The 26,553-nt window shown below is 48.5% G+C and overlaps 2 protein-coding genes and 1 long non-coding RNA gene across 8 annotated transcripts in view; 2 read left to right on the forward strand and 1 right to left on the reverse strand.

The window, feature by feature from the left end:
* Window positions 1-819: 819 nt before the first annotated feature.
* EIF3D (eukaryotic translation initiation factor 3 subunit D) lies at window positions 820-13,849 on the forward strand. 3 transcript variants are annotated; one of them, XM_075937769.1, is made up of 15 exons: window positions 820-973; window positions 1,912-2,045; window positions 2,457-2,502; window positions 3,614-3,750; window positions 3,852-3,937; window positions 4,426-4,498; window positions 4,681-4,796; window positions 5,015-5,147; window positions 6,697-6,844; window positions 7,083-7,213; window positions 8,131-8,216; window positions 8,529-8,658; window positions 9,108-9,250; window positions 11,411-11,691; window positions 13,693-13,849. In XM_075937769.1, the coding sequence occupies exons 2-15, from the start codon at window positions 1,923-1,925 to the stop codon at window positions 13,704-13,706; spliced, it is 1,647 nt and encodes a 548-aa protein (XP_075793884.1). In that variant the 5' UTR covers window positions 820-973; window positions 1,912-1,922; the 3' UTR covers window positions 13,707-13,849. The 3 variants fall into 3 exon arrangements, with proteins under 3 accessions (XP_075793884.1, XP_075793896.1, XP_075793889.1); XM_075937781.1 differs by having other exon boundaries at window positions 13,696-13,849; XM_075937774.1 differs by having other exon boundaries at window positions 821-973; window positions 4,684-4,796.
* LOC112547549 (uncharacterized) lies at window positions 13,520-17,076 on the reverse strand. Its single transcript, XR_003091312.2, has 2 exons — window positions 15,160-17,076; window positions 13,520-14,311 (listed from the first exon to the last, which is right to left on the reverse strand). It is a non-coding gene; the product is annotated as an uncharacterized LOC112547549 (long non-coding RNA).
* A 225-nt stretch (window positions 17,077-17,301) lies between these two features.
* The window catches only part of FOXRED2 (FAD dependent oxidoreductase domain containing 2), a 35,852-nt gene continuing 26,600 nt past the window's right edge, over window positions 17,302-26,553 (forward strand). For 2 of the 4 annotated variants that reach the window (XM_075937759.1, XM_075937756.1), the window contains exons 1-6: window positions 17,726-18,544; window positions 20,134-20,385; window positions 21,633-21,902; window positions 23,281-23,447; window positions 24,568-24,733; window positions 25,256-25,497. In XM_075937759.1, coding sequence (XP_075793874.1) covers window positions 18,009-18,544; window positions 20,134-20,385; window positions 21,633-21,902; window positions 23,281-23,447; window positions 24,568-24,733; window positions 25,256-25,497 — 1,633 coding nt within the window. In that variant the 5' untranslated portion in view covers window positions 17,726-18,008. Of the gene's footprint in view, window positions 17,480-17,567; window positions 17,678-17,725; window positions 18,545-20,133; window positions 20,386-21,632; window positions 21,903-23,280; window positions 23,448-24,567; window positions 24,734-25,255; window positions 25,498-26,553 lie in introns of those variants that run through there. The other 2 variants (XM_014578914.3, XM_075937748.1) reach the window with 2 other exon arrangements.

Below are 26,553 nucleotides of genomic sequence, written 5' to 3' on the forward strand. Positions count from 1 at the left end.
CAACTAGGTTAAAAAAAATATAACTAGATACGTTAATGATAGGTTCATCAATGGCTATTAGCCAAAATGGTCCAAATATCCCTAAACATCCAACTGCTTAGAGGGTGAGACTAGGCAACAAGGGATGGATCACTAGACGTTGCCCTCTTCTGTTCATTGCCTCCAAAGCACCTGACAATAGCCACTGCCAGAAGACGGACTAGTGGTCTGATCCAGTATGGCCGTTCTTACTAGGGACGTTAAATATTGATTAACTAATTGATTTCCATCGACTATTCGATTAGCGGATAAGAACTAGCGCAGGCTCCCTCTCTGAAATGTAGAACAGCCCCAGCTGGCAGCCTGGAGGAGCCCCGCTCACCCACCCCAATGAGCGAATTCCTGCGGCAGTTCACGTCCAGCCACGGCAGCCAGAGATGCGAAAAGCGCCATCCCCAGGCCCCGCCGCGGGCGCCGCGTGTAACCCAAACCCACCGCCGGGACCCGTTTGAACGGGCTCGCCCCGCACCCTGGGCTGCCGCCCCGCTTCACCCCGCAGGAGCCTCTCGGAGCGCGCTGCGGACAGGCCGGGCGCGGTTGCAGCAGCGGCCCCGAGGCACAAGGATGAGGCGGCTCCACACTCGTGGGGCCTTCGACCGGCCCTGCCCCCAACCACCCGGGTGCTCGCTTAGCCCCAGCAGCGGAGCCAGGCCCGACCCGGCCTCCTTGCGGCAGCCGGGGGGAGCGGACTTTGGTGCTTTACGGCAACTCGCTCTCCTCCCCCACTTTGGTGCTTTACGGCAACTCGCTCGCCTCCCCCACAGGGCGGAATAGCCCTGTTTTGCTTTTACGACGATGCGTCCGGGGGCGGCGCGGGGTGATGACGTGGCGGGCGGTGCGCGCCGGCGTGTAACCCTAGCTAAGGTTCTCCCGCAGCCTTCACCCCCCCCCGACCCGCATCCGCCTCCATCGGGACCCGGCTGGGCCCGCACAGGTGAGGGGCGCGCGCAGGGCTCCGGCCGGAACAGGCCCGCGCGGCCGCGCGCGCGACTTGGAGTCTGTGGGGCCCGGATCCGCCTTGGCCACGGGACGTCCAGGCCAGACACCGCCTCGCCGGGCCTGCCGGGGCGGGAGCGCGCGGCTTCTACCCTGTCTGGGCCCGGGCCCGGCTCCCCCCCTGGGCTGCTCGCCCGTCCCCTCGGCTGGCCCCTGTTTCCCAGGCGCGGCTCCCGCAGCCTCACAGCCGGGCCCTGCTGGCTCACGGCTTGTCTCCAACCTGCGGTACTCGCTGCTGCCGGATCTACACATGGCCGAGCACGTAGGCCCAGGTCCTGGAGGGTGTTTCGGAGCTTAGCACCTCCTGATTTGAGTGAGAAGGGCCTAAATCCCTTTGAGGAGCTGGGTCTTGATGACACAGGATTAGATATTTTTGGGAATAAGAATAGCTGCTTCACAGATGCTAGCTAGGACAATAAGTATAAAAATAGTAGATCCTCAAGCATAAAGGCATGGGTGTGGTCTGAAAGAAAAATCCATCTGGGAAGTAATTGTGCTATTATGCACAGTAAAGAGAGATATGAAACCTTTTTCCAGGGCTTTTTATATTGGTCACAGACAGGCACTTGTCTTGTTCAGTTTTGTCTAACAGTTCAGTTCAGGAGATTCGTACACAGGAAAGTAATTATTCTATTGCATACCGACAGTGCTGTTAGAGCTGACACCTTCACCTTTTCCTTAACCCCAGAAATTCTGGGAAATGATCCTAGCCCTACGAACTTTTCTCTGTGTTTGTGGCCATTAAAAGTGGTACCACCTATTGTCTTTTGAATGGTTGTCATTGCTCATTAGTATCCAATGAAGTTTCCCAGCAGTTTTGTAGAGTTAAAATGTTCCAAACACTTGAACTACCTCCACCCCATTTTTTTTCCCAAGGATTTTAGAAGATGGCTAAATTCATGACGCCTGTGATCCAGGACAACCCCTCCGGGTGGGGTCCATGTGCTGTTCCAGAGCAGTTCAAAGATATGCCATATCAGCCCTTCAGCAAAGGGGATCGTCTGGGAAAGGTACCTGTGCTAACACTACTAAATAAATCACTGGAGTAATCAGTTAATGCCCATATGTTAGGCTACTTGGAAATTCCTGTTAGCTGTTCTTATCATATTTGCTGTCTTAGTCCTATACTGTTCCTAATAATGCCTCTACACACACATTGGTGCTCCACTCCCTATAGCTTCCTTATCCCTGTTGCAGGTGTTGTATGAACCAAGACCTCTTGATAGTGTGCATAAGCAAAGCAAGAAGTTTGAAAGAATATTGATTGTTATAAGATGATTGTAAGTGTGACTCTGGAATAGAAAGCACTGTTTGCTGTTGCTGAGTGGCTGAGTGAATTAAGAGATTGTGGAGCAAAAGAGAGTATAAGATGTTGGATGACACACGCTCAACAAGTTTGTTTCTGTTGTCTTTTTTATTAGGTTGCAGACTGGACAGGAGCCACTTACCAGGACAAGAGATACACAAGTAAGTGCTATGTTGGTGGCTGCTCTTTGCTAAGATACTTCATATGAGGTTTCTTAACCATCTTCTAAGTTTCCTGTAAACTGCATGGCCAAGCGGTCACGCATGTCCCTATTTAGCACTACACAAGGTCTCTAGGAAGGCCCTGCAGCAGCTGGGGAAGGGCCATCCCAGGCCCAGTTTAGCTTTTGTGCCAACCTGCTGGGTCTGTCCAGTCCTGAACCAGCCCCAATTATACTACAGCAGCCCACCCCACCTCCTGCTATGCCGTTGCCAGGAGAGGTGCTGTCCTACTCTCCCAGCCCAGATGCTGCTGCAAGAAGAGAGAGCCGGGAGAGTCGTCTCTCAATGAAGTAGCCCCGGAGCACCCTCCACTTTGAATCCCTCCCAAACCCAGCCAAACCTCAAGGGTCTAGATGGACCCTTATCTAGAGCCCTCACACCCCTGCACTCCAGCCTTCTGCTGAAGCCCTAAGTCCCTTTTCCCTTACTCCATCCCAGAGCCTGCACCCCCCGTCAGAGCTCTTGCACCCCAACTCTCTTTCTGTTGGTGAACAAGCCCTAAGCTGCTTATCCCCAGCCTTACCTGAGAGCCCAAACTCCCAGCCATAGTCCTAACACTCCTGCACCCCGACATTCTGCCCTGGCCTGAATCCTGTCCCACACTACCAACCCTTCAGCCCCACCCTCAATACATGAATTTCGTTATGAACACCAATATGCAGACGATGTGCCACACATCACTTCCATATTGGTGAACATAACATTCGTTCCGCTCAGGGTTGGGAAAAATTAGAGAGAACATTAGTCATGCCTGCTTCCCTCCCTCATCTTTGTCTCTTTAACTCAGAAGTGTGCCCTACCCTTGGAGAGAGAGGCACTTGAGATCCTCTCTATCCTTGGGGTTGCTTCTGGCTTTGAGCTTCCTTGTGACATGGTACAAGGATGGAAGCCTCACCCCCTAGCTCCCAGGCTTTTCTAAGGGAAAAGCCCTAGCTGTAGTTTCAAGCGGGGGTGAGCCAAGTGACAGGGTAAGAGGGCTAACTCTGCGCTCATGTCATGAGGCATCGTTTGCAGACCAGCAACAAGGTAATTTGGGTCATTGTGTCCTCAGATAAGTACTCATCACAATTTGGCGGGGGGAGCCAGTATGCATATTTTCATGAGGAGGATGAGACCAGCTTCCAGCTTGTGGACACAGCACGTACACAGAAGACGGCATACCAAAGGAATCGTATGAGATTTGCACAGGTACCTTGCACATTTCCTGAAACCTTTCTGAAGCAGTAAAATTGCTGTAAAGATTTTGCTTATAACCAAAACACTCCTTCCCTTATCTTCCTCGTTTTCAGAGGAATCTTAGGCGGGACAAGGATCGCCGGAACATGCTTCAGTTCAACATGCAGACTCTGCCTAAGAGTGCCAAACAGAAAGAGAGGTGAGGGCCCCAAACCTGAATTCTGTACTGATTTTGGAGTCTCTGAACGGTTGTCTTGGTGTGCCAACTGGCTTCTGTCAATTGAGTTGTAACAAAAACCACTAGATCTAATTGGAAACACAAACCCAAAGCTTCAGAACAGGTGCTTTGCTAGAATCTCTTCTGGTTTGAAGTGATGATGGTGGAACCAAGGGGATTTTCTAAGCCAAACCCAGGAAAAGAAATCAGTGTTTCAAAAGTAATGTGTGTACCTTCTGAAAGCAGTTGTGCAATCTTCAAAGGTTAGATTGTCCTACTGAATTTGCCATTTTCCAAGAGTCAGTGAGAGTAACATTCCTAGTAACAGTGCTTCAGTCATCTGTGGGGTCCAGTAGTTCAGCAAATGCTTTCAGTGTCTTGGGACCTGAAAGCCCAGTGGTTTCAGCATAACTTAGGAATGTGGGAGTGCTGGGGACTATTTCTCATGAGCTTATTACATTCCTCCACAGAGACCGTCTACGTCTACAAAAGAAATTTCAGAAGCAGTTTGGAGTGAGGCAAAAATGGGACCAAAAATCACAGGTAAAATAACTGATTTTCAACTATACTGTTTCATCAGTTCCTCTGGCTGCTCTTATTATACAGTGTATCCTGTTCCCTGTGGTAGCTTTCCTCTTAACCTCTCTTCCTCCTGCTCTTCTCACACAAATCCTGATGTGCTGTGTCTCTTTCTTTGTCCATCTGCACTTTCTCTGGCCGCATAGCAGAAGCCTCGTGACTCCTCTGTTGAAGTTCGCAGTGACTGGGAGGTGAAGGAAGAGATGGATTTCCCTCGGCTGATGAAGATGCGCTATCTGGAGGTGTCAGATCCACAAGACATGTGAGTTCAAGACAGCTAGGGCCCTTGTGGGTATTTGTTTTGGCATAAACTATGCGTGGAAAGAGGTGGGTGCTGATTAGTGATCCAGTTTTATGAAGTTCCATGGTCAGGTGCAAAAGTCAGTAGAAATACTCCTGCCAGTCACTGTTGTCCCCTTGCACTCTGAGAGAGCGTTGTTTGTGCTAGTGTCTCTAACTCTCCTCTCCTTATGTCTGCAGAGAGTGCTGTGGAGCCTTGGAATATTATGACAAAGCTTTTGACCGCATTACCACAAGAAATGAGAAACCTCTGCGGAGCATCAAGCGCATCTTTCACACTGTCACTACTACTGATGATCCAGTCATTCGCAAGGTATAATAGTTCTTCCTGCCTGTTGGCTCGCAAGATACACTAGTATGTATTTTATTGTGTGGTACTCTTTGAACCTTGTGGTTCCCAGTCTGCCCTAAGCCAAGGAGTCCAAGGTAGTCCTGCTTCCTGGAATGAGAAGAGATTAATAGAACTATCCTAGGGACCAGTTCTTTAGAGAGCAGAAATTTGTGATCTCTGTAGTAAAGAGAATGGTATTGGCCAAGACAGGAATTGCTTAACACAGCGTTTTTCAAACTGAGTCGTGACCCCCACAACTTAGATGGGGGTCGCAGGACAGTCTGGTTTTTGGGCTCTCTGTCTGTTAAAAAAAAATTGAGAACATAACGGACATGTGCAATGTCCAGTATTTTCTGGTTTTCCAGCTGGGTGCCCGACGGAAGCCTGGCGGAGGCTGGGGGAGTGGCTGGGAGGCGGGGCGTGATCAGCGCTGAAAGCCTGTGGTTGCGTGTGACACCTTGGGGAGGAGGGGAAGCCCTGTACATGCTCCTGAGCACTGGTCAAGCATGTGGTGGAGCTGCAGCCAAACTCACTTGCACTTCGCTGGGACTGTGTGCGGGATGGGCAGCGCCCTGAGATCTGCATGTGCCCGGGTCAGTCCCGCTCCCTGTCGGCCAATTTGCGCTCCCCCGACCCCCTCCTGGCCAGCCGGTTCTCCCCCACTTCTCCTGATCTTTCCCGGCCAGCCCCACTGCCCCCGATGACCCTCCAACTCCCCCAGCCAGCCTTGCTTCCCCCGCCAGCCCTGCTTCTGGCAGCTAGTCTCCCCTCCTCCCAATGTCCCCCAGCCAGCCCCGCTGCACCCAACCTCCCCCTCCCCCCGCCAGCCCTGCTTCCTGCCGGCCGGTTCCCCCGCCTGATCTCCTCCAGCCAGCCCCGCTGCCCCTGACAACACCCCAACTCCCCTGGCCAGCCCCGATGCCCTCGACGCCCGCCCGCCCTTCTTCTTGCCGGCCAGTTCCCCCGCCTGATCTCCTCCAGCCAGCCCTGCTGCCCCAACGGCCCCCCAACTCCTCCTTTACTCGTGGAGCTGTGAGGGTGGGGGGGGGGGTCACATACATTCATTTAGAATTTTAGGGGGTCACGGTATTAAAAGTTTGAGAGCCCCTGGCTTAACGTGTGGATAGATGTCAGCCAGTGGAAAGCTCTATTCTGGAAGGGCAGATAGACTTACAGGCAAGAATGAAGGAAAAATGTCAAGGTCACAAATCTCATTCCCAAGATTTCTGGGCTTAACAGAAAGATCTTGAAGTCAGGGACAAGAAGAACTTACTGTTTTTTGCGAATGCAGATATCCCTTCTGTTCTCTTATAAGTTCTGTCTTTTCTCCTCAACTTGGTTGGGCATTTGCAGGGCTGGATTCTCTGGGCAGCATTTGGCTGCCCAACTTGTCACAGTCTTGAATCAGCCCAGCCTCCAGAGTCTAGAAGAAGGGAATCAATGTCTGCTTTGCTAAGGCTGTAGTTGACTTTTGGGTAGTAGGGACAAGAATGAATGCTATCTTTGCTCACGTGCTTCACTCTGTCTGCAGCTGGCGAAAACCCAGGGGAATGTGTTTGCCACAGACGCCATCCTGGCCACGCTCATGAGCTGTACCCGATCTGTGTATTCCTGGGACATCATTGTCCAGAGAGTTGGATCCAAGCTCTTCTTTGACAAGAGGGACAATTCTGACTTTGGTGAGGAGTATCCCAGAATCAAAGTTGGGCAAGGGAACAAATTACAATTTTTTTGCATTTAGCGATCCTTATCCCTTTTAAATCAGTATTACATCTCAAATCTCCATGCTCTCTGGAGCAACAGCTGCACTACCTGTGTGTGCTTTGAACAGATTTGATGCCCAGTATGGGAGCTAGTGTCCTTTTCAGAGGGGTGACTGTCCTCCTTATGATCGTTTGAACCTGGCTCTTTTCCCAGACTTGCTGACAGTAAGTGAAACTGCTAACGAACCACCACAGGATGAGGGCAACTCCTTTAATTCACCCCGCAACTTGGCCATGGAAGCAACCTACATCAACCACAATTTCTCCCAGCAGTGTCTGAGAATGGTAAGAGTCTTAGCAAGGCCTGTCACACAGACAGTACTGTGGAAGACTGAGTCTGTAGGTCTGGAACTTTCTACTACTATCAGTGCTGAAGCAGCCTCTTATTAGAGCAAGGGGCACCTCTTTTGGCAGGGATGGGATGTCTTTACATAGAAATCATTCCAATTCTGGATGTGTAGATTAGCTTTGTGGAGGTGGGGAGGCTTGTAGAAAGAACACCCCTCTTCTTGGAGCACTCCATGAGGAGGAAGACCCACCCTGTTACTGAAGCAGTCAGGATTGTGACAGCATTAAGACCATTTATAATACTCTGTGGAACACTGGATGCTGACTGGTTGAGGGAAAGGGTCTTTAGTTGCAAAGTGAGATGGGAGGTGACTGGCTGGTGTAGATGGTGATGTGGACAAATTGGAGAAAATCAGGAGAAGATCCACAAAAATGATAGATGAGCTGAAAAACAGACTATGAAGGAAACATTGGGTGGGGGGAATGGGTTTGTTTAGTATGGAAAAGAGAAGACTGACAGGGGACATAAGTTTTCAAGTACATAAAAGATTGTTATTGAAAGGAGGGTGATTCAATTGTGCTCTTTAACCATAGAAGCCAGGACAAGAAGTAATAGGCTTAAATTGCAGCAAGGAAGATTAGGTTAGACATTAAGAATAACTTCCTGTCAGAGTATTTAAGCCCTGCAACAAATTACTTAGGGAGGTTGTGGAATCTTCTTTGGAAGTTTTTAGGAGGTTAGACAAACCTCGCAGGGCTGGTCTAGATAATACTTAGTACTGCAGCTGACTGGATTATTGAGATCTCTGCATTTCTGTGATTTTATTATTCATATCTATGTTTGTTTGTGATCAGCTGCCTTAATTCTCTCAAGATGTTGGGCTTCTTGTGATCTATCCTGGCTTTGTCTGCAGGGGAAGGAAAAATACAAGTTTCCCAACCCAAACCCATTTGTGGAGGATGACATGGATAAGAACGAAGTGGCCTCTGTTGCATACCGGTGTGTTAATTGCTTCAAGCACGTGTCTGGGGAGGGGGTTTAGAACAATTCAAGTGTAACTTCTATTAACAGCTTGCTAGTGGTAGTGTGACTAAAGATTTATTTCCAATGAGCATTGCCCCATTCTGTGATGAGAGAGATTTTAGGACTTATGCTTCAGGCCGGTTTATCTCATTTTTATATTGGGCTTGAAAGGAGAGGGGTGAATCCTCACTATGAGCTGACAGAGGAGGATGGGAATGGCTTTTGTGAGGACTTAAGAGGATCCAGGAGTGGGGATAGAGAATAACACAGCGGATTCTTTGCTTGCAGGTACCGAAGATGGAAGCTGGGAGATGACATAGACCTCATTGTCCGCTGTGAACATGACGGAGTGATGACAGGAGCTGGTGGGGAAGTGTCATTCATCAACATCAAAACATTGAACGAATGGGATTCCAGGGTGAGGGAGAACCAGATACAAACCTCTCTAGCTCCTCCATTGCTGTCTGATGTACCAGGTACAGCAGGCAAGACATGAGCCAAGCCTCTTGCATTACCTCATGTATCTGTTATGCTATTACATTCCATCAGAGAAGAATGACTGGGGGGGGGACCAGCAGTGCCAGCTAAACTGACTCCATGCCACCCAAGCACTTGATAATCTGAACCGCTTTGAGGTTCCTGCATTCCATGTGATAGCCCCAGTCCCATGGAGCTCTCCCTTGACTTTTTTTTCTCCAACCAGTACCCCATATGCTGGCCAATACATATCACTCCCTCCAGAATCAGGAATTCCTTTTACACCTCCTATCTCTTCTCTGCATGGTATTGTTGGGTAAATCACAGGTGATCCCTGTGTGTGTTCATTACCTATAGTTTGCTGACTGTGGGTTTGACTTCCCTTTTCAGCATTGCAATGGAGTAGACTGGCGTCAGAAGCTAGATTCTCAGAGAGGAGCTGTGATTGCCACTGAGCTGAAAAACAACAGTTACAAATTAGCCCGCTGGACATGTTGTGCACTGCTGGCTGGATCAGAATATCTTAAACTTGGGTGAGACCAATATAGGATTTGCCTGTCCAGTACCTTCTATCTGCTTTTGCTGTCGGGTGGCGGTGCACATGCGCGTGAGAGTTGTTTAAAGTAGATGTATAATCACAGAATTCCCTCCCATTTTTATGCTGTTTGGTAAGCTGAAAACTTCTTTTTAACGTATTTTAGCATTGATGAATGGCAGTGTTCCCTGTAAATTGTGCACTTGTGCAGCCACTCAGGGGAGATTCAAATGTCAGCCAGTTGATTAGCCGAACACTCATAGCTATGTTTTGTTGTACCGGGGGTGCACATTTGCACTTGCCTCGGAGTACATAAAAAAATGTATTCTGCACATGAATGGAAAAAATCTGCTTCTGGATGGAAAAGATTAGAGGGAATATTGGTGACTGGGATGGAGTGAGGTACCGGGCAGACTGTGATTTGGGGCAAGCTGCTTCCCCACAGTGTCCTGTTGACTGACCTGAAAAGACCATCTGTACATATGACAGAGTTCAGTCTCCGTGGCCCATTCAGTTCTTGGCTTCTCTGCTGAACATGGGAGGTAATTATAGAGGTTATTGTGGTAGATCTTGCCTGAGACCCCTGGCACATCCTCCAGAGATGTATTGGTGAGGTCTCTTAATGAAAGTGACAACTTAAAAGTAAATGGTCCCATTACTGATCTCCTGAGCAATCTCCTTCCAGTCTTCAGAGCACCTTAGCCAAGAGGTTTTTTTCAGTGTTTACTTCACCATATTGGCACAGAGCTGATGCAGTTCCGTTAATTAGAACTGCCCCTCCCCCCCTCCTCCCCCCCGCCCCTTTGCTGGCTAACCGTCCTAGTCTGTTGCACAACAAAAGCGGTGGGAGCTGGTCTGTGCCATGTATATTTCTCTTTCTTTGACATTTTAAATCAAATTTATTGCTGCGACACTCTTCCTTTTTTAACATTTTTTTTAAAACTTTCTGATGACTGGCTGTTTAAAATTAGATGCTTAATATTTCTTGTCTTTCTGGATTCCGTCTAACGTGACATACAGCTGCCTCAGACTCATCTGTTGATTGAATCTAATCTGTCTATTAATGACTATTGTTAAATCTCAGTCTTTCCTGTTTGTGGGGCTCAGGAATCATCTCTTTATCACCTCTTTTGTCTTGGACCATGGAAGTGTGGCTCTTGCACTCTTTACACTATAGTGTAGCTCCCACTGATGTAAATCACCCAATACATTGACTGAATAAGTCTACCTGTACAACAGGGATTGTGCTTAGGTTGATGTACAGGGCTGGATTATCCAATAAGAAGACTAAGCATGTGCTTAGGGCACCAGCAAAGCAGGGGCACCAAAAAAATGAGATTTTTTTTTTTTTTTTGAAAAAATTTGATATTTCAAAAAAGGCATCGAAGTTGTCATTGTGGGAAAAGTCAAAACTCCACAGAATGCTCTTTTTCTCAGCTGAAAAGAATATAAAACCCTCAGAGAACAACAATGTGTCAGGACAGACTAGATTCACTTTCCCTATTTGTATGGAAGCGGACGTGCTTTGTCAAGTCAGCTTCGATGAATGTATCCAGAATTTTGCAATCAGAAAATCTAGAAAGAAGCTATTTTAATTTCAGAAGATATGTCAGTTTTGTGTCATTTCAGAAAATACAATTTTATTTTACGGTATAGTATTGTTTTCATTTTGAATTACATTTGGGGGCACCATAATCTTCTCAGTGCTTAGGGCCTCTAGAAGTCTTAATCCGGCCCTGTGTCCTTAGGGTGACACGGTCAGTGTAGACACTGCGTTACTTACATTAGCTAGCGGCCCACGGCACCAGCCATTAGTGCCCCACACAGTTAAGTAAATGGAAGTGCTCCCACTGAGACAATGCACTGCCAGGAGAAGGATCATAGTGTGGATGTGAATCACTACTTTAGGTATTGCCATGGCTATACATTGATTTGACTTAATTTTGTTAGTATAGACAAGCCCTCAGCTACTGTCTGAGACATAGATTTGGCCTCCCAACAGGAATCCTGTTTGTTTTCTCCTTTTGAAGTGGGGGATTGATTCTTGCAGTTTAGCCCAGAAGTGAAAATCTAAGTGATTGCCTCATTATGGTGGCTCCCCTGTGAAGTCTAGTCTGGGTCATTGTCTTTCCTGATGTTTTTTGCCTTTCCTCCTCAGGTATGTGTCCCGTTACCATGTAAAGGACTCTGCACGCCATGTGATCTTGGGCACACAGCAGTTCAAACCTAATGAGTTTGCCAGCCAGATTAACCTGAGTATGGAGAACGCATGGGGCATCCTGCGCTGTGTCATTGATGTCTGCATGAAACTGGATGAAGGCAAATACCTCATCCTCAAAGACCCCAACAAGCAAGTGATCCGTGTTTACAGTCTTCCTGATGGCACCTTCAGCTCTGATGAGGAGGAAGATGATGAAGAGGAGGAGGAGGAGGAAGAAGGTCTGTAGAATTCTCCATGACTAAGGCCTGAGAGAAAGGGGGTAAATGTAACTACGGGGGTTAAATCAGCATTTTCAAGACCCCTATCAAGGTGTGGGGGGTGTAGAGAATATACAGTCACTGTGGGCCTTTCAGTCAGTGGTGAAAGTAGAGTAAATGTGTTAAGTACTGCCAGAGATTGGAAGGATGATGAAATAAATACAGAGATATAAAAACATGACTAGAGAGAGAGCGCATGAGTCACACCATTTGGAGGCTCACTGGTTTCCTCTCAGATTAATTAATCTGAAACACTGAATGGAAGGGGGAGTCACTTGGGAAAGGAAAGCTCAGCTCAGTAATACTGCGACATGGGAGGTAGTGGTGACTTATTTCAGCACAAATGGCTGATAACTCAGTGCTACTGTGAATTAAGCCATCATGAAATTTTAGATAAAGAGGAAATTCAAAGTGAGACATTACAAATGAGTAGCTAGATGGGGGGGCGGTACCTTTTTGTTTTGGGGGCCACATGCAAGTGAGAAGCAAAAAATAAAAATAAAAAACCCCTCACTGACATGACACCCCCCCCCCCCAATTGAAAAGCATGAAAAACCAAAGACTCACAAAACTCAGGGCACCGGGATTCCCCTCGCACTGCAGTCCCATGGTGGATAAGAAGGCTCAAGGCTTCCCTCCCCAGAGCCAGATTAACTCTTCTGGGGGCCTGGAGCTACAAGATTTTGTGGAGCTCCCTAAAAATAAGTTCAGTTTGTGGGAGGCGGCTGCTGGGGAGTGGAGTGGGGATGCAGGGTATGGGCAGGAGATAGGGTGCAGGAGGGTGGGAATGCAGGGGTCTGGAAAGGAGGGAGGGTGCAGGGTGGGGATGAGGAATCTGGGAAGAAGGGTGCAGAAACAGACTGGGAGTGTAGGAGTTGGGTATGGAAGGGGGAAGAGGATTAGGGTGCTTACTTGGCAGAGCTCTCGTTTGGCAGAGGGCCACAGGTGACTCCACACTGTGCTGCACTTGCAGGCACTGTCTCCCGCTGATCCCACTGGCCACAATTCCCAGCTAATGGGATGACGGAGTGAGGCTTGCGGACAAGTGTTTCCCTCTTCTGCTATTCCCCAAGCAGGGGGGTGGAGGTGGAAGGGGAAACAGCATCATGCAGAACCGCTTCTTCTCCTTTACCAGGCAGAGCCAGCTATGCAGGGGCTTTAGTGCTGGCTCCATGCTGCTTCCCCCCCTTCCCTTGCAGTGGAGAGCTGGTGCTTGCACTCCAGCCACCAGGACGGGGGGCCAAGGCTCAGAAACTCACTGAGGGAGGTGGGACGCTTCAAGCCTTGCAGGCCAGATCAAGGCAAGCTGGGGACCATAGGTTCCCTGTTCCTGTGCTAGACTGATTTAAACAAATGAGTCCATTTCAAATGGATGACTTCGGAAAGCAAGTACTTAGGGTTTTGTGGTGGCACTAGTCATGCAGCCTGGGATACTTTCTACAACACTTTCCAACACTTCAGTTAGTCTATAAGGTGCCACAGGACTCCTCACTGTTTCTACAAGGGAGGAAGATCCAGATACTTGCCTGTGGCAAGTGGCGGTCTCCCCACTACCTGAAACAATCGCTGATCCTTGGCATATACCTCCCATGTTCTGTCTCCACTATGGGAGGAAAGCTGGCATGAAACTCGTGTTCATGGGATATTAAAAAGATCTTAATGCTGTTTTAATCTGTTTGTAGACTTGGATCTATTCACTTTTTGAAGGTTTTATGGACAGTCATAATGACAAGAGTTATATTTTATTTAACGTTTTAAAAATTTAAGTGAATCATGCAGCAACATAAAATAATCTACAGCAGTTTATTGGTCATATGATTTTGTTGTCCATGTGGCCCTACTGAACATTCTTGTACTAGGTAAAAAAGGCAGGCAAGATTGTACATAAAGAGGAAATGATATTACATGTCTTATTATTTCTCTGGCATTTTCTCAGGGAAAAACCTCTTTTCTTTCTTTCAGAAGAAGAGAGCTAAACCCTGTGGTCGGGAAGCAGGGGCTTCAGTGACCAAATGCTCCTCTCATCTTTTGTCATCAATGGGTGGACTCTTAGCTGAACCTTTGCACCGTGCTCATTTACAAATCTAATAAACAGAATAAAGTGTTTTGTTCTGTTTAATGAATTTCTTCTTCATTGTCTTATGGATAAATATACTTTATGGCGTCCCCCGCTGTAAGTCGACCCAGTAAACATGGGTTCTGCACTAATGTCGTTGACGCTTGTAGGAGATGATGTGTTAAGTCCTCCCATTCCCCACTTTTACATTGTGCAAACATAAAAATTGTGCAAATGGAAGTTAGCTGCGGGAAAAAAATTCCCTGCTTTACATTGTTTCGCTATATGTTCCAAAAAAAGTGAATATATCTTGGATGTAGAGCAGGAATACCCTGTATACACAGAAACCTAGCTTACAAGGGTGGTGGGACAAGAAGTCCTGGGATGAAAGAAGCTATTGATATGGCAAGTTAGCTGTTGTAATAAAGTATGATGTTTCTCAAGAGATCATATCTTCTCTGCCACCATTTTGTGCTGGTGCTTTCCAGCTTCATGCACTTGGGAGGAGAGGTGTATTCTTCTCTACTGCAGTAAAGGAAAAAAAGTTACACCTTTTTTCCTCTTGAAATAATGCATAATATTAGAGACATGATTGCTTCTGAAATGTGTAGTTACTGATATCCCTTTATTACAAAGTGTGCTGGGATAAAGCCACTATGAGCATAAGCTCCAATGACAACTTGCAGTTTGGCACAGAAGAAAATTGGGTTTCTCCCATAAATGAAATCCCAATCAAGCTAATGTAGGTGGCAAAGTTCTACAGAGAGGGGTGGTGCCCTTCAAACCTCCATGTGCTGCTTACTAATAGTTTTGGCAGGCTGAACTGGTTGGGTGATGGTATTGCAAGGTTTTCTCTCTCCCATCCATTTCCCTGTAGCCTTATGTTTTATCTGGTGCAGGGAAAAGAACATGTCAATCTTCAGGTTCAGTGTAGAAAATGGGGAGTTTAATTCCAGGCTTCTGACAATAGATTGCTATTCCCCTGCTCCCCACCCCAATGTACAGGTATATTAGTGGAAAGAAGTAATAAATAATACCATTTCATTAATACTTGATCTCAAAGTGTTTTTCAGTGTAATACATATCACTTATTTCACTTGTCATAGACATCAAACTGCCTGTAATTCAATAGTATTATCCTCTTAATATACTAATTAGTTACAAAGTTTAATTGGCTAACTGGTTAACCAATTAAACAGGGGTTGAGGGGCTACTGTGGATGGGAGCTGCTCCAGATGGGTTGAAGCACCCTTGCCTGCAGCAGACCCCACAGGGCTAGAATAGCTTACCTCCCCCCCTCCCCCCAATGGAAACAGCTCACTCCCAAATAACCATTCAGATCCCTACTTAAAACAATGTATTACCAGTCTTACTTTGGTCAGTGTGGTTACAGCTGCAGTAGTGGAACCTCCTAGAACCAGGTATGTAGACAGTGCTTCCCTGCCTTTAGTCTCATTTAGATGGAATGCTGGCCTGCTCTTCTCCCCTGCATCAACCTCTTCCAGTAAGTTTCCTGTAAATGGATTTCACACAGGCCTGGAATTTAGCTTTATTCCAGAAGTGTCAGACTGTGCTCCCTTCCCATGGGCTGCCCTAGAGTCGCTCTCCTCCTGGAAAGAAGCATTTGCCTCAAGTCTTTGGTTGGAAACAGTGCTATGTAGAGGCCTGTATTCTCACTTGTCCAAGGTAACATGTCCTACTCTGCCTGTTATGTAAAGTTGGACACAAATAGACAAGTATAACCTAGATTGTTTACATTCAAAGAACTGTGATAAAGGATCAATCTGGGATAATATGACAAAGCAGTGTCTAGAAATTAGAGGAAACAGTTGAATCACTGAAATGTGTTTTGATATGTTGGTGTTAATGGGAGAAGGTTGCAACTCCACGACTAGAAAGACAAAGCAATGTCTTAAAAGCCAGTGTCACCATTGCTGATGACACGGTGCTGTGCCTGTGGTTCTGCAGCAGTGAGGTTGTGAGTGAAAGTTGGTACTGAGACAGAAGCTGTGATCTCTCTCTGCTGCTAGTCTCCCCATTGGTGTCATCATCTTATTTTATCTTCCACGAAAGCAGCTCGGAGTTCAGCAATAGTTCCAGCAATAGTTCCAGCCTATTTCCCCAAAAGGATGCTTATTACCATGTTTAACTTTATCCACTCTTAGAGTGGAATATATAGTGCATAGCCAGCTTGCACAGATACAGCCAGTCCCCAAGTTACAAACCAAACATTTGACTGGGTTACGGACCAAACATTTGACTGTAACTTGAAATATTCATAAATCGGACTCCATTGAGTTACATTGCAACCACGCTGTTCATAAGTGCGGGTCACATTCATAACTTGGGGACCACCTTTACGACTGCTTAATGGGAGGTTTGGTCATAAATGCGACTGGTTGTAAATTGACCGTTTGTAACTTGGGGACCGGCTGTATACAGAGCAGCGTGAAGCATGTTAGGAGAATACCTGAACTTTAGGGTAGACACCCTAAATGGCTCTCCACACCCCCAATCTGTGACTTCCCTGTATACTCTAGGGATGTAAAACTAGTTTAAAAGTGTAACCGTGAAACTGCTAAAGTTGCATGCACTTCGGACTCTACAATATAAAGCTTGTTTAAATAAGCTTTATAGTGCAGAGCCCACAGTGAAGCCTCCCTGGGAATGGGACTAACAGGAGCAGCTGGATGAGGCTTTGCTGCAGGCTGTTGGCTCCTAGGGAGCCAGCATGTGACCTGCGCTGGAGGACTGGGCTGGGTCTCCCACGGACAAGGGGGTACTCTGTGGGGCTGAAGTAGCCCCCTGCCTGGGAAGCTGTTCCTGCCCCTATTGGTTAACCAGGACCCGGTAAGTCTCCCCTATTATAGCTGAAGCTTACTGGTTAACCAGTTACCCATTTACATCCCTCCGATACACTGCTGTTTCTCCTGTACAGTGCACAGCTGCAGGAGCCTTTCCCCCCCAGTCCCTGCCTTATGCACTGCATTGGCAGCTGCTTCTCTCTGCTGCAGGAGTAGCGTAGGGCTCCGCACAGCACTGTGCAGAAGGGGCACAAGCCAGTCTGAGGGGTTTCCCGTCACAGACCTGTGCAGCACAGGCCCTGAGAACTGCAGCTGTTTCCCCAGCTGTGCCCTGCACGAGGCAGGGCCGGGGGAGGTGGGGGGTGTACGGTTGCCAACTGCCTCAACCGGACACATCCACTGCAGTGGTGTCCGGTCCGGGAGAGTTGGCAACACTTGGCTGCAGGGTTCACATGGGCACCGCTGGGCCCTGGGGCTCATCCCACTACCCAGGATCCGGGTCTGGGCTCTGCCTGGCCGCCTCTGACTCAGCTCCCCGGCATCTCAGCTAGAGGCGGAATTAATTTGGGCCTGCCCCTTTAAGGCGCCCCCTGGGAAGCTTCACCTCCGACACGTGACAGGGGTATGCCCATGCAGCTCGCCTACATCATGTGACGCAGCAAAATAGAAAGGGAGGGGAGCTCCAAGCCGAGCAGCTGACGGACTCAGCGCTCAGCTCTCCCGGGAGGGGGAGGAAATAGCCGCTCTTGCAACCCTTCTCGTTGGTGGGGTACAGTCTGTCCACCGCAGGAGGACCGCAGCCGCCGGGGCTCAGTGATCCGAGTTAGGTGTTTACGGGACAGCCGGACTGGAGCTGCCTGGATCGATTCTCTACGGCTTGACGTCTCAGGTGCGTCAATACGTCACGATGTGGCGAATCGAACGGACATTGGTCAAGCCCCTTTCCTTATTGGGCGGGAGCCGTGCCCATTGGCCAGGCGTGAGGGGCGGGTCACCTGTCTCCACTGAAAGAGCTGAGCGGAGCAGGGGCAGACCATTTCCCCACTGGCGGGGGGGGCAGTCGCGGTCCATTTGCGCACTGGCCGAGGTGGAATGGGGTAGCGCGCGCGCGCGGGGAGGGGGGGCACGTGCGACAGCCCCGTTTCCCGTTGGAGGGGGGGTTCGCTGAGGGGCACGCGGCCCGTCACGAGGGGTCTGTGGAGATGAAGGACGCGCCGGGGGGGGAGGGTTTAGCAGCGGGGACTGGGCCGGGAGGTGGCCAGATGAGGACTCGGTGCGCCCGCAGCTGCGCCTGGTGGGGCTGCAGGGCCGGGGCCGCGCTGCGTCCATCCCGCAGCTGAGCCCTGGAGCCTGGAGCCCCGCTGGGCTCTGGAAAGCAGCTCGTGACCGGTTTTGTTTTCAACGCAGCTGGCCTGGCGATGGCCTCGCCCGCTGCCCAGTGTGCATGGCCCCTGCTCCTGACCTTTGCCGTCTGCGTGGGCTCTTGCTGCACTGGTGGTGCCTTCACCCCTCCACACCACAACTATTGCATCATTGGGGCTGGCCCTTCAGGCTTGCAGATGGCCTATTTCCTCCAGCGTGCGGGCCGGGACTATGTGGTCTTTGAGCGTAGCCATGCACCTGGCAGCTTCTTTGCCCTCTACCCACGCCATCGCAAGCTCATCAGCATCAATAAACGACACACCGGCAAGTCCAACAGCGAGTTCAATCTTCGCCATGATTGGAACTCCCTTCTCAGCCATGACAACCGATTGCTCTTCCGACACTACTCTCATGACTTCTTCCCTGATGCTGACACCATGGTGCGTTACCTTGAAGACTTTGCTTCCACGTTGGCGCTCCGAGTTCAGTACAACACCGCCATCATCCATGTGAGACTGGAGAAGGACTCGCAGTCATGGAATGGCCATTACTTCATTCTCACAGACCATAACAGCCAGAACTACAGATGCAGGTAACCAGCAAAGTAGGCTTGGCCAGTTACGCAACTTTTCACAAGCCTAGTACATAGCTGCCTGTTGGGTTATAGGTGATGCCAAATAATTATTGGAAAGTGAGCAACATGACACTTGATTGAGCAACATCACGCTGAACCAGTTTAAAGTGCTGAGAAGTGTTATTTCTATTCTCATAGGAAAGGCATTTCATTAAAGCAACCATTTTAGCATAAAACCATGAAAGTTTTGAGTCTGAGATGATCTGATTCTAAATGCTATTATGTGTTTCCAGATGTTCTTTAGGAGCCCGAAACTGGACCAGCAAGTCAGGATTGAGGTGCATTATGTGGTGGATGGATTTGGGGCAGAAATGGAGTAACATGGTGCTAGAAATTAGGAACGAGGGGCTGTCAGAGAGTTGTGAAGACCGTTCAGAACTGGAACAGCAGACAGTGCTGCCAGTTGGGATTATCTGATATTCCTTTCCACCTCTTAGATGTTGCCCTAAATTAAATAACAGCTGGAACAGAGGGCCTGTTAGATGATTCTGCATGTTTTATTAACATCTTGAGCAGTGGTTCCCAAACTTTTTGGCATCATGCCCCCTTTTTGATTTTTGAGAGACCCTCGCGCCACCTCCCCCCCAAAAATAGCAGCAAAACTTGTTGAGTCCCCCCCCCCCAAAAAAAGTAACTGACCAGGGAAAAGGGGGAGGCTGGGTCGCCTCTCGCCTCCCTCTTCCCCCCCCAGAATTTCTTCTTGCCTCCCCAGGGGGATACACACCCCAGTTTGGGAACCCATGATCTAGAGGTTAAACATCTCTAGTCTAGCACCCTCAGGACCTGACCAGTGCTGAACCAGAAACTTGCTGTACCATGGGTGATCAGTGTTATCTAGCAGAATTACCAACACTGTCACTGCTTACTAGACTCTTAGAAGACATTTAGGGGTAAATAGAGCTAAATAACAGCACAGAACACTGAGAGCCAGGACTAGTGGCTGTAAGCAAACTTTATGGGACTATAGGAAACTTGGCCACACTCGTGATAAGTGGACATCCAGCTAACTAAAATCATGCAAGGCCACAGATGTCACTGGAGAAGAGTGAACCGCTCTTGTCTGGCACAATCTGTTGTTTATTTTTTTAATTGAGAGATTTTCTATCCAATAATAAAATGATAGAGCATTGCATTAAAAGGTAACACATTTAAAATGTCTAAAAGGAAATACTTTTTTGTGCATGATATAATTAACCTGTGAAACTCACTGGCTCTGGATTTTTTTTTAATATAAAAAGCTTAGGGCGACTTGGAAAATTAGACATTTATATGTATAACATCTATAATGGCCTTTGGACTGTTGACCCTCATGGTAAGGAGAATAAGCAGATCACTAACTGAAGTTGGAAAGATGCTTCCTCCCGTGCTATGTAGTGCTAAGCAGTGCATATACATTGAACAGCTGGTTCAGCATGGCAGGCTGCAAAACATTACCCAGAAACAGATAGCAGTAAGGTAATCTGATACTGCAGGAGATGGGATGGCAGATAAAAGCTTATGTGGCAATTCCTGTGTTCCCTAATGTTGACAACGCCTTCTCTTTACAGTGTATTGTTGGTAGCCACTGGAACATGGGTTCCCAATGTGGTAAACTTCCCTGGCTCAGAATATGTGGAAGGCTATGAATCTGTGTCCATCAATCCAAAGGACTTCGCTGGCCAATCTGTGTTGATCTTGGGCCGGGGCAACTCGGCCTTTGAGACAGCAGACAACATTCTGGGCGTCACCAATTTCATACACATGGTGAGCCGTTCCCGTGTTCGCCTCTCTTGGGCTACCCACTATGTTGGAGATTTAAGGTATGTGGTTGCTCTCTTCCCTAGTTTTAATGGGAATTGTATGTTAACCAAGTGAAATTGCTGTTGGCTGATTGGTGTAGCAGACTCATGACTTGGAGGATTAGGAAAGGGCTATAGGCCTTTCACCATTAGGCTGCTGTTTTAACAAATCCATGTTTGCAGTTACTGAAAGTTGTCCATTTGATGGCTTTTCAGAGACTTCGGTGAAATGAATTGGTAGGGGAGTCACCAACAGTTCCTAATGGAAACAGTCATAAAAATGATCATCATTACAATCACTAATCGGCCCTTTGTTTGCTGTATCATGAGGGAGGCCCAGGATTGACTGGCCCATGGAGGCTAGTCCCTTAGTTAGAGCATTAGCTCAGGAGACCCAGGTTCAATTCTTTGTTTTGCCACAGATGCCTTCTGTGACCTTGAACAAATTATTTAATCTCTCTGCCTCACTTCTCCACCTGTAAAATGGGGATAATAGCAGTGCCTACTTCATGAGGGTGTTGGGAAGATTAACATGTTAATGACCATGAAACACTCTGACACTGTGAATGGGGGCTATGGACTGAATGGAGACTGAGCTTTCCTTTTATTGCCTCAAATGTACACCTCACAGCAGCATGAAGGAAGCTTGCCCTGCCACTGTCCACGCTGTCCCTGCTTGGGTGGTACATAAAGGATTCCTGTCTCCAGCATTGTCACTCTGGCATGCCACCAGCACCAAATTCCGACAGCCACAACAGACATTGATTGTGGAACAGCTATAGTGTGCTTCGGGACAAGAATAGTTGAATGTGTAATAAACTTGTCGGCTGTGTCTAGACTGGCCACTTGAATTTCCGGAAAAGCACTGACGATCTCATGTAAGATCGTCAGTGATTTTCCGGAAATACTATGCTGCTCCCATTCGGGCAAAAGACTTTTTCCGAAAGACTTTTGCGCAAAAGGGCCAGTGTAGACAGCACAGTACTATTTTCCGCAAAAAAGCCCCGATTGCGAAAATGGCAATCGAGGCTTTTTTGCGGAAAAGCGCGTCTAGATTGGCCACGGACGCTTTTCCGGGAAAAGTGCTTTTCCAGAAAAGCGTCCTGCCAATCTAGACGCGCTTTTCCGAAAATGCTTTTAATGGAAAACTTTTCCGTTAAAAGCATTTCTGGAAAATCATATCAGTGTAGACGTAGCCGTCATGTTTTCAGTAGCAGATTTCGAACCCCAGATCCCTCCTTTTTCTTATATTTTTCCCTGTTCCTCAGAGCCATTAACAATGGTCTCCTAGATACATACCAGCTGAAGTCTTTGGATGGGCTTTTGGAGGGTGACTTGGAAGATATGGCTATTGTGAAGGATAAGAAAGGGAAGCTGCACATCACTCTCAAGTTCTATCTGGAGAACAGCAACAGCAGTGCAGATGCAGAATCCATCACTCTCCCACAAGATGAGCTGGACAATTTTGCCCCTCGGGCACCTTATGACCGTGTCATCCGCTGCCTGGGCTGGAAGTTTGACTTCTCAATATACAACAGGTAAGGGTAAACCAGGGCCTGGAGGGAGCAGGAACAGACACAGAGGAAATATATATGTGGATGTGTGAATTTGCATGTATCACTGCCCTCTAATAGATGGGAGGTCAGACCTAAGCAAGTGGAGTTGTTTGAATTTGCAGACCTGCTTCCTTGGTTCCCTGGGGAGAGGCTTATGTCTCAGGAGCTGAAGACCTTGAGTCCCTGATGTCCCATATGCATTGTCAGCTGGTGACTGCATAAGAGGTGTACAGATACAGATGTATATAGCAATGTTCTGTTCTTCATCCTTCAACACACATTCTCTTCCTCTGCTTTATCTCATAATAAAGTCTGGACGTGATATCAGTAATTCTTCTTAAATGGGTGATTACTGTGTCAAGTGGCTCAGGCCCAAATGTGACCATCCCAAATCATCTTGAAATGGATTAAGGACAGTGCTTTTTTTTGTGATGGCGCTGCCCAGTACACAGTACTGCACCTCCAGACACAGTACCGGCACCTCCAGTCAGAGCTCAACAACTTTTTCCCCTGGAGTATCAGCACCTTCCCCCCCCCCCCAAAAAAAAAGAACTGATTATGTATGTTAAGGACCAGTCAACTATCTGGTAAGCAAATGCTTATCAGCTAGTCAGTTGACCAGTCGTGTCGACTAGCTGATTCTTCCCCCTTGCTGCCTCTATCAGATAGAGGCAGCAAAGGGGGAGGGAGGGAAAAGGGGTACTTCAAAGCGGCAGCATCACACAGCTAAGCTGGGGATCTGCTGTGCAATGCTGCCGCTTTGAAACCTCAAGGTGGCGTTTCAAAGGGGCAGCCGCCACACAGCTGATCCATGGGGTCAGGACCCTGGGTTCCGGGGAAATGCTGCACGGAATGGGGGTCAGCTGGGGACTCCCCAGCTGACCCCGGCCTCCATGGCTCTGGAATGCACAAGAGCCTCTGCAGGGGACTCTTGTACATTTCAAAGCAGGCATACCCACTTGCAGCCTGGAGTCAGCAGGACTTCCCGCTGGCTCCCGGCTGCACAGGGTGTACTGCATTCCTCCTTTGAAATGTACAAGAGCCCCGAGTGGGGCTCCTGTACATTTCAAATGAGGAAGTGCTTGTCAAGTAGTCAATGGAAATTCTATCAACTACTGGACTAGTCAGTTAACCACAATTTAACATCCTTAAAATGGATATGCTTGATTTCTAACAAAATTCTCTCTCTGTGCTACTGGCTGGAGAAAGGAATGAACTCTTCTGAGGATAATGGGACCAGGAAGCGAGATCTTTCAAAATGACCAGAGCATAACCTGTGCTCACCTGGCATACACACTCAGCAACCCACCCTTAAATCTCTCTTTCCTGACTGGCTTAATCTGCTCTTTTGTGCACCCAGATCTCTTAGACTGATGCCAGGGAAAGGGAATAAGAAGAAGTATCCTCTCATCAAACTCAGTTATGAGTCCAGAGGAACCCAAGGGCTCTTTGTTCTGGGCACTGCTAGCCACTCTGTCGACTTCAGGAAATCTGCTGGGGGCTTTATTCATGGATTCCGATATACAAGTAAGTGCTGGATGTACGGAATGGACAACCGTTAGGAAAGAAGGGCTGAGGTGTGAAGGAAGAATTCATAAGCTAGTGGTGAATTAGTGAAGGCAAATGTTACTAAATCATCTTCAAACTTTAGTATATCACATTCTTGTTGTAAGAATGCGTATGTCCAGTTTGCAGTTGCATCGCAAGGCATGGAGCAGAGAACAAGCTATGGAAAAGATTTTGGGCCCATATCTGTCATCTTTAGTTGTATCTTTTTTTTGTTTTGTCTGTTTTCCTGTCTCCTGCCTTCTATCTCTTATATAACACAGTACATACATTCTTGATATCAGGATCCTGTCTTGTGAGTGGTTGTGGGTGAGAGGTCCATTTTTGCGGAGCAAAAGGTTACCAAGTTTTGAGCAGAGGACTTAATATTTTTTGCAAATTCTCATTCTTGAGAGAGACTGCCACTCTAGTGAAATGATTCTCTAAAAGCCTTAAGGAAATTCCTCTACTTTCCAGTCTGCTAGGGTCACCTCAGCCTTCTGAGGACTGCCCACTCTGAGTAACCCTGGGGGGAATTCTTAGCACTGATTTGGAGTTCATGTGGTTTGCTATAGTCTAGTATCTATCTTTTTTTTGTCCTGATGCTGCTTGTGTGTCCTTGTTGTGTGAATCAATCTATTAAAGCAGTGGTCCCCAACCTTTTCAGGTTGTCGGGCGCCAGGGGGCGTGGCCGTTCGCCTGCCGGGCGCCAGGGGGCAGGGACACTTGCCCGCCCGGGGGCGGCCCCCCCCCCATAGCCACGGGGCCGGGCCCCCCCCCCCCCCATAGCCACGCGCCCGGGGCCGGCGCCCCTCCCTCCCCCCGTAAGCGCCACGGGGCCAGGGCCGGCACCGGGGCCAGGGCATGCGCGGCGCACCCGGGGGCGGGGGTCAGGGTCGGCACCGGCACGCGCGGCGCACCCGGGGCCGGGACCGGCCATGCGCCCGGGGCTGGCACCTGCCAGCCCAGATTGCTCCACGGGCGCATGTAAAGAGCCCGGCGGGCGCCATGGCGCCCGCGGGCACTGGGTTGGGGACCACGGTATTAAAGGTAAGAGCTGTATTTTAAAGTGAGCCTTTTCTTTCTTGCCTTGCTGTCATAGCGCGTGCTGTCCATCACTTGTTGGAACATCGTTATCATGGAGTCCCCTGGCCATCATCAGTTTACCCCATTACACAACTGACCAACTCCATCATCAAACGGGTCAATGAGGCTTCTGGACTCTACCAGATGTTCAGTGTCCTGGGTGACATAATTCTGCTGAGAGAGTGAGTGAGTAAATAGTCCCTGAACTCTACTCCATCAATAGGTCCCTTCTCTTTAGAAGCTGAAACAAACCAAAACCTGCTGAAATCAAAACTGTGTTCCTGCATTCTCCCTGTTGAAAAGCATTCAATGAGATATGCTGTCTCTATTTTGGATGGGGAGAAACTGGGCTTAAATTTTCCCTACATATATCCCAGAGTCCCATGGCTTGAGACTCCAGCTCCATGAGGTGCATTGGAGCTCTGCTCCCGATGGCTCCAGCTGAATTTAAGCCCCAGGGAAATAGGTCCCTTGCTCTGGAAATAATGGAGTCTTGTAATAGGATATTGAGCTTTTTAAATGCCTGCATCCTTAGGTCTGGTTCATACCAGATGAATAATAACTTAGTCATTGCCATCTGATAACTGTTCAGTAGCCTCAGCCTATGAGGATATCTAGGGTGCAGTGTAGCTGCCTTGCTCCCTTGTTGGCTGATTAGATTGTTCCTTGTAGAGAAATCTCATGAATGTGATTGTGGCTCCTAGGAATGCCACAGCATTTGAATACCTGGAGGAGTATCCAGTTGGGATCCTGGCAGAGCTGGAATTGCACACAGGGAGAAAGACCCACAACGGGCTCTTTGTTGTTATCATGGAGTATGGGAAAAACTTCTCTGGGGCTGACAAGGATGTCTTCTACTACAACCGAGCAGTGGGAGAGGCACAGCATGCCTGGCAATCTAACTTCCTGCACCCTGTTATTTATTACTATAAACGACTCCCCACAGGTAAGCTGACCAACATCTTCCTCACTCTTCTACCCTGACTATTCTGTAGGTACAAGATGGAAAGTTAGGGATGGATCAGGGCAAGAGAGAATTTTGAGTCCATCACAAGACATCCTCCCCTGCTTCTTTGAAGTCACTCCCCCAATGGCATACTAGCCACTACTGTTGGGACTCCTGGTATACTTGTTAACCACTCCCCATCTGCGTATATCCATTTGTTCTCTGTTGCCTGATCCTTGTAAGCCTTTTGGGATAGGGATCATCTCTTTGTACAGCACCTGGTACATTGGAGCCCTAGTCTATGACTAGGGCCCCTAGACCCTATAGTAGTACAAATAATGGTAAGAATACAGAACAAGAAGTAAGAAGGAAAGTTCCTTTGGAACTCATGAGCACTGCTATTCAATGAGCACTGCTCTTCAATTATCCAAAAGACATCACTGATGAGTAGTGTCCAACTAGCCAATTAGCCCATCATAAGATGGGATTTTCAGGTCTTCTCTCCTGAGCTCGCGCTCTCTCCTCCTACTGCCTCCCCCTCTCTCTGTCTCTTTTTCTTTCTCTTCTCCCTCTCCTGCCTCTCACTCTCCCTTTCTCTTCTCCTCCTCCTCCTCCTCCTCCTCCTCCTGCCTCTCTCTCTCCTTCATCTCTCCCTGCCCCTCCTTCCCCTTCCCCTTCCCCTTCCCCTTCCCTCCTGCTGTGGCGCTTGGCTGAGTGCTGCCTGCTCAACTGGACTGCTGTGAGGGAGGGGGGGCAGGGTGGTGACGTACACGGCCGAGGGTGGGGCCATGTACGTCACCGCCCCGCCCCCCTTCCCCTCCCGCCACGGGGGAGCCCAAATGGCCCCTTGCGCTGCTGGCTCCTCCGGCAGCCCAGCGGAAGGGCGCAGCACTCAGTTGAGCACCACAGCGGGAGGGGAAGGGGGGGTTTGAATGATACATTGGCAATTGCCTCTAGCTCGCCTCATCTGCAGCACTCAACTGACTTTCCAAAGGAGGGCAGGTTCATTATGGGGAAACTGAGGCATGGAAATGGGTGGCACCTTGCCCAAAGTCA

The sequence above is a fragment of the Pelodiscus sinensis genome, chromosome 1 (assembly GCF_049634645.1).
Source record: "Pelodiscus sinensis isolate JC-2024 chromosome 1, ASM4963464v1, whole genome shotgun sequence".
Taxonomy (NCBI): Eukaryota; Metazoa; Chordata; order Testudines; family Trionychidae; genus Pelodiscus; species Pelodiscus sinensis.

Bases quoted from the DNA above. Each gene is read 5' to 3' on its own strand.
- EIF3D (XM_075937769.1), top strand. From the start codon at position 1,923: ATGGCTAAATTCATGACGCCTGTGATCCAGGACAACCCCTCCGGGTGG. The intron at 3,751-3,851 runs GTACCTTGCACA...CCTCGTTTTCAG, and splicing joins ATCGTATGAGATTTGCACAG to AGGAATCTTAGGCGGGACAA. The intron at 9,251-11,410 runs GTGAGACCAATA...TTTCCTCCTCAG, and splicing joins TCAGAATATCTTAAACTTGG to GTATGTGTCCCGTTACCATG.